Source organism: Mobula hypostoma, chromosome 2 (genome assembly GCF_963921235.1).
Source record: "Mobula hypostoma chromosome 2, sMobHyp1.1, whole genome shotgun sequence".
In the NCBI taxonomy this organism is placed as follows: domain Eukaryota; kingdom Metazoa; phylum Chordata; class Chondrichthyes; order Myliobatiformes; family Myliobatidae; genus Mobula; species Mobula hypostoma.
The window spans coordinates 144,884,130-144,899,803 of NC_086098.1; the positions used below are offsets into that span (position 1 = coordinate 144,884,130).

At 44.6% G+C, this 15,674-nt stretch overlaps 1 protein-coding gene across 1 annotated transcript; it reads right to left on the minus strand.

Moving 5' to 3' along the window:
* Nucleotides 1-6,506: 6,506 nt before the first annotated feature.
* On the minus strand, nt 6,507-14,440 carry LOC134342556 (zinc finger protein 214-like). Its single transcript, XM_063040843.1, has 2 exons — nt 14,404-14,440; nt 6,507-9,142 (listed from the first exon to the last, which is right to left on the minus strand). The coding sequence occupies exon 2, from the start codon at nt 8,225-8,227 to the stop codon at nt 7,364-7,366; it is 864 nt and encodes a 287-aa protein (XP_062896913.1). The 5' UTR covers nt 8,228-9,142; nt 14,404-14,440; the 3' UTR covers nt 6,507-7,363.
* Between the last annotated feature and the right edge of the window lie 1,234 nt (nt 14,441-15,674).

The window sequence follows — 15,674 nt, forward strand, 5'->3', positions numbered from 1 at the left end:
CTAAGTCCCCTCTGTAGCTTTTCTGCTTCCTCAAAATTACCTGCCCTCCACCTATCTACAGTTGAAGTCAGAAGTTTACATACATCTTAGCCAAATACATTTAAACTCAGTTTTTCACAATTCTTGACATTTAATCCAAGAAAACATACCCTGTCTTAGGTCAGTAAGGATCACTACTTTATTTTAAGAATGTGAAATGTTGGAATGATAGTAGAGAGAATGATTTATTTCACCTTTTATTTCTTTCATCACATTCCCAGTGGGTTAGAAGTTTACATACACTTTGTTAGTATTTGGTAGCATTGACTTTAAATTGTTTAACTGGGGTCAAACATTTTGAGTAGCCTTCCACAAGCTTCTCACAGTAAGTTGCTGGAATTTTGTTCCATTCCTCCAGATAGAACTGGTGTAACTGAGTCAGGTTTGTAGGCCTCCTTGCTCGCACACGCTTTTTCAGTTCTGCCCACAAATTTTCTATCTGATTGAGGTCAGGGCTTTGTGCTGGCCACTCCAATACCTTGACTTTGTTGTCCTTAAGCAATTTTGCCACAACTTTGGAGGTATGCTTGGGGTCATTATCCATTTGGAGTTTCAAATTCCTGGCTGATGTCTTGAGATGTTGCTTCAATATATCCGCATAATTTTCCTTCCTCATGATGCCATCTATTTTGTGAAGTGCACCTGTCTCTCCTGTAGCAAAGCACCCCCACAACATGATGCTGCCACCCCCATGCTTCACGGTTGGGATGGTGTTCTTCGGCTTGCAAGCCCCACCCTTTTTCCTCCAAACATAACGATGGTCATTATGGCCAAACAGTTCAATTTTTGTTTCATCAGACCAGAGGTCATTTCTCCAAAAAGTAAGATCTTTGTCCCCATGTGCACTTGCAAACTGTAGTCTGGCTTTTTTATGGTGATTTTGGAGCAGTGGCTTCTTCCTTGCTGAGTAGCCTTTCAGGTTATGTCGATATAGGACTCGTTTTACTGTGGATATAGATACTTGTCTACTTGTTTCCTCCAGCATCTTCACAAGGTCCTTTGCTGTTGTTCTGGAATTGATTTGCACTTTTTTGCGCCTAAGTACATTCATCTCTAGGAGACAAAATGCATCTCCTTCATGAGTGGTATGATGGCTGTGTGGTCCCATGGTGTTTATACTTGCGTACTATTATTTGTACAGATGAACGTGGTACCTTCAGGTGTTTGGAAATTGCTCCCAAGGATGAACCAGACTTGACAGCATTTTCTGACCTCAATGCGATAGAAAATTTGTGGGCAGAACTGAAAAAGCGTGTGCAAGCAAGGAGGCCTACAAACCTGACTCAGTTACAACAATTCTGTCTGGGGGAATGGAACATAATTCCAGCAATTTACTGTGAGAAGCTTGTGGAAGGCTACCCAAAATGTTTGACCCAAGTTAAACAATTTAAAAGCAATGCTACCAAACACTAACAAAGTGTATGTAAACTTCTAACCCACTGGGAATGTGATGAAAGAAATAAAAGCTGAAATAAATCATTCTCTCTACTATTATTCTGACATTTCACATTCTTAAAATAGTGAACCTAACTGACCTAAGACAGGGAATGTTTTCTAGGATTGAATATCAGGAATTGTGAAAAATGGAGTTTAAATGTAATTGGCTAAGGTGTATGTAAACTTCTGACTTCAACTGTATGTATTGTCTTCAAACCTGGCCACAAATACAGCAATTCCATAATCCAAATCATTAACTTATAACAAAAAGAAGTGATCCTAACACAGACCCTTGTGGAATGCAACTAGTCACTGGCAGCCTACCAAAAAGGCTCCCTTTATTCCCAGTCTTCCCCCTTGCCAATCAGCCAATGCTGTATCCATGCTAGTAATTTTCTTGGAATACCACGGTCTTTTAACTTGTTATGCAACCTCACACCATCCACTTATTTTCCTTTTGTCTATCCTGCTTGTAATTTCTTTAAGTAATTCCAACAGATTTGTCAGGCAAGATTTTCCCTAAACGAAACTATTCTGACTACAGCCTATTTTACAATGTGCATCCAAGTACCCCAAAACCACGTCCTTGACAATCGACTCCAACATCTTCCCAGCCACTGAGGTCAGACTAACTGGCCTATAATTTCCTTTCTTCTCCCTCTCTCCCTTCTTGGAAGTGTGGACTGACATTTCCAATTTTCCGGTCCTCCGGAACCATGACAGAATCGATTGATTCATCAAAGATCATTACTAATGCCTCCACAATCTCTTCAGCCACCTCTTTCAGAACCCTGGGGTGTAGGCCATCTGGTCCAGGTGACTTATCTACCTCCTTTCAGTTTGCTAAGAACCTTCTCCCTAGTAATGACAACTTTGCACACATCTGAACATCTAGCAAACTGTTAGTGTTTTCCAGTGAAGACTGATACAAAATATATATTCAGTTCATCTGCCATTTCCTTCTCCCCCATTGCTACCTCTCCAGCCTCATCTTCCAATGGTCCAATATCTACTCTCACCTCTATTTTGCACATTATATATCTGAAGAAACTTTCAGATTCCTCTTTAATTTATTGGCCAGCTTACCCTTGTATTCCATCTTTTCCTTTTTTATGACTTAGTTGCCTTCTGCTGGTTTTTAAAACTTCCCAATCCTCTAAATTTTGACTATTTTTTGCTTCATTATATGCCCTCTCTTATGCTTTTATGTTTGCTTTGTCTTCTCGTGTCAACCATGGTCCTGCCTTTAGAATACTTCTTCTTTCAGACAACCATGCCCGTCATCTATCTGTGATTTGGCTCACTGTGTCTCTGTCCACTGCCGTAACTTACCAGTTCTGGACATGTCCCACTGCCCACCAGGGCACACACTGTTTACATGGCAGCTCCAGGAGACTTTCTGATCACTGTGACCCTGAGGTCATTGACGGTGGTGAACTCAGCAATGGCAATGCCAATGAATGTGACAGGTTGGTGATTAGACTTTCTCAATGGAGGTTGTTAATGTTTGATACTTTTGTGGTGTGAGTGCTACAGGACACTTGAAACCCAAACAGATCTATTTGTGGTAACACACACAAAATGCTGCAGGAACTCAGCAGGCCAGGCAACTATCTATGGAAGAGTAAACAGTCGATATTTCAGGCTGAGACCCTTCGTCAGGACTGGAAAAAGAGATTAGAAGGTCCAGGTAAGAAGATGGGCGGAGAAAAGGAAAAAGTACAAGGTGATAGGTGAAACTGGGACAGGAGGAGTAGTGAAGTAAAGAGCTGGGAAGTCGATTGGTGAAAGAGATAAAGGGCTGGGGAAGGGGGAATCTGATAGGAGAGGATAGAAGGCCATGGAAGAAAGAAAGGGAAAGGTGAGGACTACCAGAGGAAGGTGATGGGCAGGTAAGGAGATAAGGTAACAGAGGGAAATGGCAATGCGGAATGGTGAAGGAGGAGTGGGGCGGGGGGGAGCAATTACCGGAGGTTTGAGAAATCAATGTTCATGCCATCAGGACCAGATGGAATATAAAGTGTTGTTCCTCCAACCTAAGTGTGGCCTCATCACGACAGCAGAGGAGGCCATGCACTGACATAAGGGAATGGGAATGGGAAGTAGAATTGAAACGTGTGGCCACCAGGAGATCTTGCTTTTTTTGGCGGATGGAGCACAGGTGAAGCCATCTGCCAATCTACAACAGGTCTGACTGATATGCAGGTCGCTACACCGGATACAGTAGATGACTCCAACAGACTCACAGGTAAAGTATCAACTCACCTGGAAGGACCGTCTTCCCTGAATTATAGTGAGGGAGGTGCAGGGGCAGGTGTGGCACTTGTTCCACTTGCAAGGACAAGTGTCAGGAGGGGGATCATTGGGGAGGGATGAACAGACGAAGGGGCCACAGAGGGATCAATCCCTGTGGAAAGCAGAACATGGGATGGGGGGAGAAGGGAAATGCGCTTGGTAGTGGGACACTGTTGGAGATGGTGTAAGTTACAGAGAATTATGTGCTGGAGACTGAGGATGATAGGGTGGTAGGTGAGGACAAGTGTAACCTTATGCCTGCTGGGGTGGCAGGCGGCAGACATGCGTGAAATGTAAGAGCTGCAGGTGCAAGCGTTGTTGATGGTGGAAGAAGGAAAGCCCCTTTCTTTGAAGGAGGGCATCTCATTAGTTCCAGAATGAAAAACCTGAGAGCAGAAGCGGCAGAGACAGGGGAATTGAGAGAAGGGGATGGCATTTTTACAGGTGACAGGGTGGGAAGAGGTATAGTCCAAATAACTGTGAGGATCAGTGGATTTGTAAAAGATATCAGTGGATAAACTGTCTCTACAGATGGAGACAGTGAGATTGAGAAATGGGAGGGAGGTGTCGGAAATGGACCAGGTAAATTTGAGCGCAGGGTGGAAGCTGGAGGCAAAGTTGATGAAGTAACTGTGCTTGGCATGGGTGCAGGAAGCAGTATCGATATAGCATAGGAAAAGTTGGGGGAGTGATACCGGTGTAGGCTTGCAACACAGAATGTTCCATGTAGCCATCAAAAAATGAGACATAACTGGAACCCATATGAGTGCCCATGCCTACACTTTTTGAGGGAAGTGGGAGGAGCCAAAGGAGAAATTATTGGAGTGAGGAACAGTCCCCAGGGCCTGATGGGATTTACCAAGAAGGGAACAAGGGAAAATCCTGGGAACTATAGACCGGTGAGACTCACTTCAGTTGTAGGGAAAGTGCTGCAGAAAATTCTTTATGAGCATTTGGGAACCCATGGCCTAATTAGGGAGAGCCAGCATGGCTTTGTGTACAGCAGGTTGTGTCTCACCAACTTAAATGAGTTTTTTGACAAGGTGATGAGAGGGATCGATGAGGGCAAGGCAGCGGATGTTGTCAACATGGATTGTACTAAGGCACGGGATCCGCGGCAAATTAGCTAGTTGGATTCAGAACTGGCTTGCTGATAGCAGATAGAGGGTAGTGGTCAAAGGTTCTTATTCAAGCCAGAGGTTTGTAATTAGTGGTGTTCTGCAGGAATATGTTCTGAGACCTCTGCTATTTGTGATAAATATAAATGACCTGGATGAAAACGTAGATGAATGGGTTTGCAAATTTGCGGATGATACCAAGATTGGTGGAGCTATGGATAATGTAGACGACCAGCAAAGAATACAACACAATGTAGATCAATTGCGGATATGGGCAGAGAAACGGCAGATGGAGTTTAACCCAGATAAATGTGAGGTGTTGTACCTCGGTAGGGCAAATGCAAGGAGACAGTACACTGTCAAGAGCAGGATCCTTAACAGTGTTGCTGAGCAGAGATATCCTAGGATCCATATTCATAGCTCCTTGAAAGTGGCTACACAGGTCGATAAGGTGGTTAAGGCTTATGGAATGCTTGTTTTTATTAGTCGAGGTATTGCGTTCAAAAGTCAGGAGATTATGTTGCAACTTTATAAACCTCTAGTTAGACCACATCTGGTAGTGCGCACAGTTCTGGTCGCCCCACTATAGGAAGGATGTTGAGGCTTTAGAGAAGGTGCAGAAGAGGTTTACCAGGATGCTGCCTGGTTTAGAGGGCATGTGCTATCACAAGAGGCTGTTTTCTCTGGAGTGCCAGAGGCTGAAGGGAGATCTGATAGAGGTTTACAAGATTATGAAGGCACAAATAGCGTGCACGGAGATTATGCTTTGAAGGTGGGGGGGGGGTAGGTTTAGGGGAGATGTGAGGGGAGTTTTATGCTCAGAGTCGTGGCTGCCTGGTATGGGAAAAAACACATTTGAGGCTTTTAAGAGATGCTTGGATAGGCACATGGATATAAGGAAAATGGAGGGATATGGACGTGGTGTAGGTAGGAGGGATTAGTGTTTTGGGTGTTTTTGATTTGCTTTTCAGCAGGTTTGACACAACATTGTGGGCCAAATGGCCTGTTCCTGTGCTGTACTGTTCTACATTTGTTCTACTTGACAAAAGGATCCAGAACCAGATGACTTTCAACAAAGGTGATCTGCTAAAGAATCAAAAGTGACACAAGGTGTTTGTTTATCCCGTGCAGCTCTAATTGATATTTTACTTCACTGGAAGTTGGACCCAGTTCTTCCTTTTGGGCCTCAATCTCAACTATTCCCATCACCTATGAGGTATGGACATCAGTGTGTTCTAGATGTTGGACTCGATCTCAATGTTCCACTTCAATTGGTAGAAAATCACTTACCTACTTATCTGAAAGACACATTGTAAGTTTTTCCTGCAAGATAAACTTGGAACCATATAGTTCAACCAAGCCCAAATCCTTAGATTTAGATAACAAGATCTCACTGGGAGGCCCAGTGCACCCATTCCCGGAACCCTTTGTCCACTGAATGCATGCACTCCTTTCGGCACAACTTTAGACCTCCGGCACTTGTACACTTGATTCGCTGTGGCAGTAAACTCTGCAGCCCACAGATACCTGGGTGAGAATAGTGCCATTCAAAGCGTTTACAAGCATTGCCTCCCCTCTGCCAAATGGCAACAATCCAGTCAATATTTTTATGAGAACTCCGTAGCCAATTTAACACAGCAGGCTCCCACAAGCAATAAACTCAATGTCAACAGGCATTTTGTGTGTCAACAGTAAAAGTCAGCATAATTCATTTCCCTGTCAATCAGCTACCAAATGTTGCTACTCTGTCATTCGTTGCCACGACCCCTGCTCCTCATCATATGCTCTGTCCACAACCCTAAACTCTGCCCTGTGCTGGTTTCCTACAGTCCCTGGTTTCTGACCCTGCTCTATTGAACATCCAACTAATAGCTCTCCATTCTGCTTTCACACATTAGAGGACAGTGGTTTATTCCAACAACCCAGCTGTGTGAGGTACAGTCCTTTGGAAGCAGAGAAAATGACCACACAACGTTGAAATGAGCAGGGAAGGAGGAGGTTAACTACCTGTGTCGTTCTTCCTCAGCCCAGAGATTTGAGGGACAGAGAACATGTCAGACGTTAAGTGCACTCAGCTCATTGTCTTCTTCAGTCTGCATAAAGTCATGCAGGAAATTCAAATTAAACCTCTTCATGCACAGAGAGCTAATGATCTCACCACAGAGAGTACGAGAGATGGAAAGAAGGGATGGATTTAAAAGGACTGTTGTGGAACAGAAACACTGCCAGGTCCAGTTGGGCTGAATTGACTCCCAACTGCCACAGGGTGTGTTGTAGATTCACTAGGTACCCGAGACAGCGTTTAAAATAGAGCTGATTTATTTGTCACAGGTCTGGAATATTAAACTCCAGTCTCATTAAAGGTGAACATCTGGAGTTAGCAAATGCGATAGTTAAATATCCAGTATGCAGCTTATTTAAACATTTTCACCCAATGTACGACACAAGGTGGATGACTGAGAAAATTCCTGCCATCAGTCTGAGCAGGTGAATGGTTTTTCCCCAGTGTGAATTGACTGGTGTCTCTGTAGGTTGGACGAGTGAGTGAATCCCTTCCCACAGTCTGAGCAGGTAAACGGCCTCTCCCCAGTGTGAATTAACTGGTGTCTCTGTAGGTTGGATGAGTGAGAGAATCCCTTTCCACAGTCTGAACAGGTGAATGGCCTCTCTCTAGTGTGAACTCGCTGGTGTGCCAGTAGGTCAGATGACTGAGTGAATCCCTTCCCACAGTTTAAGCAGGTGAACGGTTTTGCCCCAGTGTGAACTGACTGGTGTACCAGTAATTGAGATGACTTAGTAAATCCCTTCCCACAGTCTGAGCAGGTGAATGGCCTCTCCCCAGTGTGAACTCGCTGATGTACCTTCAGTTGAGATGATGAAATGAATCCCTTCCCGCAGTCTGAGCAGATGAACGGCTTCTCCCCGGTGTGAATTCGCTGATGTACCTTTAGTTGAGATGACTGCGTGAATCCCTTCCCACAGTCTGAGCAGGTGAATGGTCTCTCCCCCGTGTGAACTCGCTGATGTGCCAGTAGGTCAGATGATCGAGTGAATCCCTTCCCACATTCTGAGCAGGTGAATCGCATTTTTCCACTGTGAACTGACTGGTGTGCCAGTAGTTGGGATGACTGAGTGAATCCCTTCCTACATACAGAACAGGTGAACGGCCTCTCTCCTGTGTGAATACGCTGGTGTGTCTGTAGGTGGGATAACTGAGTGAATCCCTTCCCACAATCTGAGCAGGTGAACGGCCTCTCCCCAGTGTGAACTCGCTGATGTACCTTCAGTTGAGATGACTGAGTGAATCCCTTCCCACAGTCTGAGCAGGTGAACGGCATCTTACCAGTGTAATCTGACTGGTGTGCCAATAGGTCAGATGACCAAATGAATCCCTTTCCACAGTCTGAGCAGGGAAATGGACTTAGTGTAAACCAACTGGGGTGTCAATAGGTGGGATGACTTAGCCAATCCTTTCCCACATTCAGAGCAAATGTTCCTCCTCTCTCAAGTGTGAACTCGCTCATGTGTCAGCAGGTCAGATGACTGAATGAATCTCTTCTCACAGACGGAACAGTTAAAGGGTCTCTCTCCCTTGTGAACTCACTGTTGTGTCTGCGGTGGGCTGAGTGACTGTTACTCTTTCCACAGTCTGAGTAGGTGACAGCCTCTCCCCAGTGTGAAATTCCTGATGTACCTTCAGCTTGGATGACGGAATGAGTCGCTTCCCACAGTCAGCACAGGTGAATCAGATATCGCACTATGGAGTTAACTTGCTGATGTATCTTCAGGCTCGATGACATCATAGATCCCCTCCTATACATAAAGCAGGCGAATGGCCTCTCCCCACTGTGAACTCACTGGCGCTTCTACGGATGGGCCAGTGACTGAATTCCTACCCACACTGAAAGAAGGAGAATGATCTCTCTCTCCTATCAATTCTCTTGTAATTCAGCAAGTCAGATGTCCCTTGTACAATCAATGCAGTTGAAGACCCAATCTCCAGTGAACAAATTCTCTGGTGTGCTCTCAGCACCCTGGTTCCGGTTGACTTCACTGAGTTACAACAAAAATTTTCTTTTCAGAGACAAAGCAGATTGCCAATTGGGATGAGATACTTCTTCATCTCCCAGGATCAACCGATATTTGGTGTTACAAAGGAAATATCTGGTCATTACTTAAATAGCTGGACAGGGACAACAAAACTGACATGTTCTTATCTTTGAGATTCCCATACACCACTTGTCGTTTCTAACCTGAAAAAAGATTTGCAAAGGACATCAATGAGTGAAGCACAGCATTTCAGATGAGATAATTTTAGTCTGTTTGGTAAGCTCTGACAACACACTGTTATTGCAAAATTCAACCCAAGTTGAAGGAACTCCTCAGATTGCCCGTCTCAACCTGTGACTTGGCTCAGTCTGTCTCCACTTGTATTATTTCCAAGTTCTGGTCATGTCCCACAGCACTACAAAGAACACATGATATTACATGGCTGATCTGGACACTTTCTGACCCCCACACCCCAGGTGATTCACAGTGGTAAACTCATCGACGGCAATGCCAATGAATATGGAAGGAAGGGCAGTCGTCTTTCTCATTGCAGTGTGGTACTTTAGTGATGTGAAAGCTACACGTTACTAGTTACTCAGTTAGTGCAGTGGGAATGGATCCGGGGCAGTGTTTTGTTCTGTGTGCGAGATGTGGGAATGCTGGGAGACCTCCAGCCTCCCGGATAATCACGTCTGCACCAGGCGCAACGAGCTGCAGCTCTAAAGAGAACACGTTAAGGAACTGGAGCTGCAGCTCGATGACCTTCAGCTCATACGGGAGACTGAGGAAGTGATAGATAGGAGCTACAGGGAGGTAGTCACTTTAGGTTGCAAGAGACAGGTAACTGGGTGACTCTCAGAAGGAAGGGAAGTGGGCAGCCAGTGCAGAGTATACCTGTGGCCAGTCCCTTAATAACAAGTATACCACTTTAGATACTGTTGAAGGGGACAACGTACCGGAGGAGAGCCATAGTGACTGGGTCTCTGGCCTAGAGTCTGGCACTGTGGCTCAGAATTGAATTGAATTGACTTTATTTCTTACATCCTTCATATACATGAGTAAAAATCTTTACATTACATCTCTGTCTAAATGTGCAATTTGCAATTTATAGTAATTTATAATAAATAGTATGTATGACTGGGCAGTCAATATAACATAGAAATACAGTTGTATCAGCATGAATTAATCAGTCTGATGGCCTGGTGGAAGAAGCTGTCTCAGAGCCTGTTGGTCCTGGCTTTTATGCTGTGGTACCGTTTCCCGGATGGTAGCAGTTTGTGGTTGGGGTGACTCAGGTCCCCAATGACCCTTTGGGCCCTTTTTACACACCTGTCTTTGTAAATGTCCTGAATAGTGGGAAGTTCACATCTACAGATGTGCTGGGCTGTCCACAGCACTCTCCGCAGAGTCCTGCGATTAAGGGAGGTACAGTTCCCATACCAGGCAGTGATGCAGCCAGTCAGGATACTCTCAATTGTGCCCCTGTAGAAAGTTCTTAGGATTTGAGGGCCCATACCAAACTTCTTCAACCCTCTGAGGTGAAAGAGGTGCTGTTGTGAAGAGAGATGAAGAGGACTGCAGTAGTGATAGGAAACTCTGCAGTTTGTGGACACAGTAGAGACTCCTGGATGTTATATTGCATCCCAGTGCCAGAGTCAGGAATGTCTTGGATAGGGTTCACTGCATTCTAAAAGGGCAGAGTGAGCAGCTAGAATTCTTGGTAAATATTGCCACCAATGACATAGGTAGGAAAGGAGAGGAGGTACTGAGGCCAGATTTTAGGGAGTTAGGTAAAAAGCTGAAAAGTAGGACCTCCAGGGTAGTAACCTCTGGATTGCCACCTGTGCCACGTGCCAGTGAGCGTAAGAATAGGATGACTGGGTTGCTGAGGAACTTGTGCGGGGGGGGGGTGGCGGTGGGCAGAGGTTCAGATTTCTGGATCATTGGGGAGGATGTGACCTGTACAAAGAGGATGGGTGACACCTGAACCCGAAGGTGACCAACATCCTTGTGGGCAAGTTAGCTGGAACGCCTGGGGAGGGTTTAAACTAATTTGGCAAGGGGATGGGAAGAGGAGTGACAGGGCTGAGAATGGGGCAGTCAGTATACATTCAGAGGCAGTGTGTAGTGAGCCTGTCAAGAAGGACAGTCAGATGGTTTGTAAAATTGTAGTCAATGGGGTGAATTTAAGTGTAACATGGTTGCAAAAATTGAGAATGGTGATGAATACAGGATTGAAGGTGTTATATTTGAATGCACACAGTATACAGAACAAGGTAGATAATCTTGTAGCACAGTTACAGGTTAGCAGGTAGACATAGTGGGCATTTCTGAGTCGTGGCTGAAAGAAGATCACTTTGTATCAAAAGGGCAGGCAGGTAGGGAGAGGGGTGGAGTGGCTCTGTTGGTAAAAAAGGAAATCAAATCATTAGAAAGAGGTGACAAGGACCAGAAGATGTGGAATCCTTGTGGGTAGAGTTAAGAAACTGTGAGGGTAGAAAGACCCTGATGGGAGTTGTATACAAACCTCTGAACGATAGCCAGGATGTGGGGTACAAGTTATGAGAGATAGAAAAGGTGTGTAAAAAGAGCAATGTTGTGATAGTCATGGGGGATTTTAGTATGCAGCTATATTTGGAAAGTCAAGTTAGTGCTAGATCCCAAGAGGGGGAATTTGTAGAATGCTGAAGAGATGGCTTTTTAGAGCAGCTCATGGTTGAGCCTACTAGAGAAAGGACAATTCTGGATTAGGTGTGGTATAATGAAAAGATTTGACTAGGGAAATTAAGGTAAAGGAAAGCTTAAGAAGCAGCGATCATAATATGATAGAATTCACCCTGAATTTGAGGGAGAAAGTCTAAAATCAGATGTATCGAATATTACAGGGAGTAAAGGTGATTACAGAGGCATGAGAAAAGAGCTGGCCAAAGTTGATTGGAAGTGGACATAAGCAGGGATAACTGCAGACTAGCAATGGTTGGAGATTCTGGGAGCAATTCAGAAGACACAAGATAGATACATTCCAAAGAAGAGAAGTATTCTAAAGGCTTGATGACACAATCATAGCTGACAAGGGAAGTCAAAACCAACATAAAACCAAAAGATAGGACATACAATAGAGCAAAACTTAGTGGGAAGTTAGAGGATTGGGAAGCTTTTAAAAACCAATAGATAGCAACTAAAAAAGTCATAAAAGAGGAAAAGAGGGAAAGAGAAGGTAAGCTAGCCAATAATATTAAAGAGAATACCAAAAGCTTGTTCTGATAAATGAAGTGTAAAAAGAGGTGACAGTAGATATCGGACCACTGAAAAATGATGCTGGAGAGGTAGTAATGGGGGTACAACAAAACAGCAGATGAACTGAATAAGTACTTAGCAGAGTTCTTCACTGTGGAGGACATGAGCAATTTGCCAAAAGTTTGAATGTCATGAGGTACAAGTGAGTGAAGTTGCCATTACTAGTGAGAAAGTCCTTGGAAAGTGCTGAAAGGTCTGAAGATAGATAAGTCACCTGGACCAGACAGTCTACACCCCAGGGTTCTGACCACAATGGATTCTGGCATGGTTCCGGAGGACTGGAAAAATTGCAAATGCCATTCCACTCTTCAAGAAGGGAGGAAGTCAGAAGTAAAGAAATTATAGGCCAGTTAGTCTGACCTCAGTGTTGGGAAGATGTTGGAGTTGACTGTTAAGGACGTGGTTTCAGGGTACTTGGAGGCACATGGTAAAATAGGCCGAAGTCAGCATGGTTTCCCTAAGCGACAATCCAGACAAATCAGTTGGAATTCTTTGAAGAAATAACAAGCAGGATAGACAAAGGAGAATTGGGGGATGTTCTGTTCATGGATTTTCAGAACACCTTTGACTAGGTGCCACACATGAGGCTGCCTAACAAGATAAAAGCTCATAGGATATTAGAATATTGGCTGACTGGCAGAAAGCAAAGAGTGGGAATAAAGGGAGACTTTTCTGGCTGTTTGCCAATGACTAGTGGTGTTCTACAGGAGCCAGTGTTGTGACCACTGCTTTTTACATTGTATGTCAATAATTTGGATGACAAAATTGATGGCTTTGTGGCTAGGTTTAGTGACAATACAATGATAAGTGGAGGGGCAGATAGTGTTAAGGAAGCAGAAAGGCTACAGAAGGACTTAGACTGACTAGAAGAATGGCAAAGAAGTGGTAGATGGAATATAGTGTCATGCACTTTGGTAGAAGAAATAAAAGTATAGACTATTTTCTAAATGGAGAGAAAAATCTCCATTGTCAGTCCTTGTGCAGGGCTTCCTAAAGGTTAATTTGCATGTTGAGTCAGTGGTGAGGAAGGCAAATGCATTGTTAGCATTCATCTCAAGAGGACTAGACTCAAAAGCAAGGAAGTAATACTAAGGATAGGGTTCTGGTCATGCCGTCCTTGGAGTATTCTGAGCAATTTTGGGACACTTATCTAAGACAGGATGTTCTGACACTGGACAGGGTTCAAAAGAGGTTCACAAAAATAATTCTGGGATTGAACCTTAACAAATGGGGAAGGCCTTGATAGTGGATTTGGGGAGGAGATTTCCTGTGGTGGTGGGAGTCTACAGCCAGAGGACACAGCCTCTGAATAGAGGGACTTCCATATAGAATGGCAATGAGGAGGAATTTCTTCAGCCAGAGTGCTGAATCTGTGGAATTTGTTGCTACAGGTGGCTGTGGATGCCAAGTCACTGAGTATATTTAAGGCAGAGGTTGCCAGATTCTTGATTAGTCAGGGCATGAAGGAATACAGGGAGAAGGCAGGAGATTGGGGCTGAGAGGAAAATGAATCCTCCATGATGAAATAGTAGACAAACTCGATGGGCCAAATGGCCTAATTCTGCTCCTATATCTTATGGTCGAAAGTATGCTCTCATAGGTAGAAAGGTCCTGAACAACAGGAGGAAAAATAAAGATGATTTTCTCAAGACCTAAAGTTGATGGAAGGATTTTGTTCTTTTTTTCATGCCGCACTAATTGATATTTTCATTGAAAGGAAGGTAGACTCTTCATCTGAGATTTACTCGGAACTATATTTTTGTCCCGAATTCCTAATCTTTGGATTTAGATAGTTGGAGCTCGGCACGTTTGGGAGATCTATCCGCTCCCATTCCCTCTGCCTGCACTTCCAAACACAGGCGCGGAAAGCGGTAGAATGTCATCAATGGCTGCTTTCGTACCCAGAAACCCCCACGAATGAGAGACGCGTCTACCGGTTACAGTCTCAGTAATGGGCATGCGCCGCAGAAATGGCGCAAGCAACTTCGCTCAAATCAGCAGAAAGCTCCCCGGAGCCCGGGCACGGATCATGAGGCTGAGAGAGAGAGAAAGGACCAGGAATGTCCCAGGTTTGCGGCACCACGATGTGTCCGGAGCTCTCAGCAATTGTGCCTCAGTCGCGGTGTATACAACTGTGCTGAAATCCCTGCCAGGAGCCAACTCCTACCTCCTGCGAATCCTCCCGGGCCTTTAGTCCACTGAGCGCATGCGCAACTTTCAGGCGCATCAGCGACCCTTCCGCCTGCGCATTTGATCGCAGGGTCACCGGCGGCGAGTTCAGAAGCGTGGAGTCTCTGCGCAAACAGGGTGCTGTTTAAAGTGTCTGCAAGCACCGGTTCCACGCCATGTCTCAAAAAACATTCAATGTGCTCATGTAGAACATTCAGCACATTGGAAATATAGAGCAACACACACAAAGTACTGGAGGAACTCAACAAGTCAGGCAGCATCTTAGCAGAGGAATAAACAGTGTACGTTTGCTGAAGGGTTCCGGACCGAATCGTTAACTGTTTATTCCTCTCCATTGACGCGGCCTGAGCCGCTGAGTTCCTCCAGCATTTTGCAGAAATACACATTTTTTTCAGTTGATCAGTTTCGAAATGTTGCTGATCTTTCATTGAGAGCCACATTGTCCTGCTCTGATTCCCTCTTCCCCCTCCCTGTAAACTCTAGCCCCCAACATGTTCTGGAACTCCAGAACCCTGACTTGGGCTCGCCCCTCTTTGGTTTCTCACTCTGCTCCCGTGAACATTTACCTTCCATTGTGCTCTGGTACTTTAGGGAGTGGTTGTAATGCAACAACCTGGCCTTCAAAATTTGTAAAAATGACCCAAAATGTTGAAAAGAGCAGGGAAGAAGGGGTTTTACCACCCATGAGATTCTCCCTTTGCCCTGAGTCCTGAGGAATGAGGAATATTTGAGACAAAATCTCAGTGAGCTCATCTTCTTCTGCAGTCTGCAGAAAGTCATGGAGAAAATTCAAAAACCACAAGTGGTGTCCAGTTCTAATCTGTCATCACTGGGAGAGTGAGAGGTGAACAGCAGGGATGGATTTAAAAATACTGACATGGAACAGAAACACGGGCAGTGACTAGCTATACTGAGTGGTCTCGCTGCTGTACGTTGGGTGAGTGAGAGAGACTCTAAGCATCTGAGGCACTGGATTTGAAATAGAACTGATTTATATGTCAGAGATCCACATTATTAAGCAGCAGTTTAATTTAAGGCTGACATCAACGGTGCAAATCCGTCCAATGCTCAGTGACCAGGGTTCAGTCCTGGGTGTGATGTGCAGAATCTCATAACAACAATTGCCCATGAACTTACAAATTGATTCAGTCACTGTGATAGTTAAAATTTTAACCTATAGCTCAGTTGAACTTCCTCCCTGATGTGAAGTTGCTGTTCTTTCAGCAGGTGGGATGACTGAGTAAATCT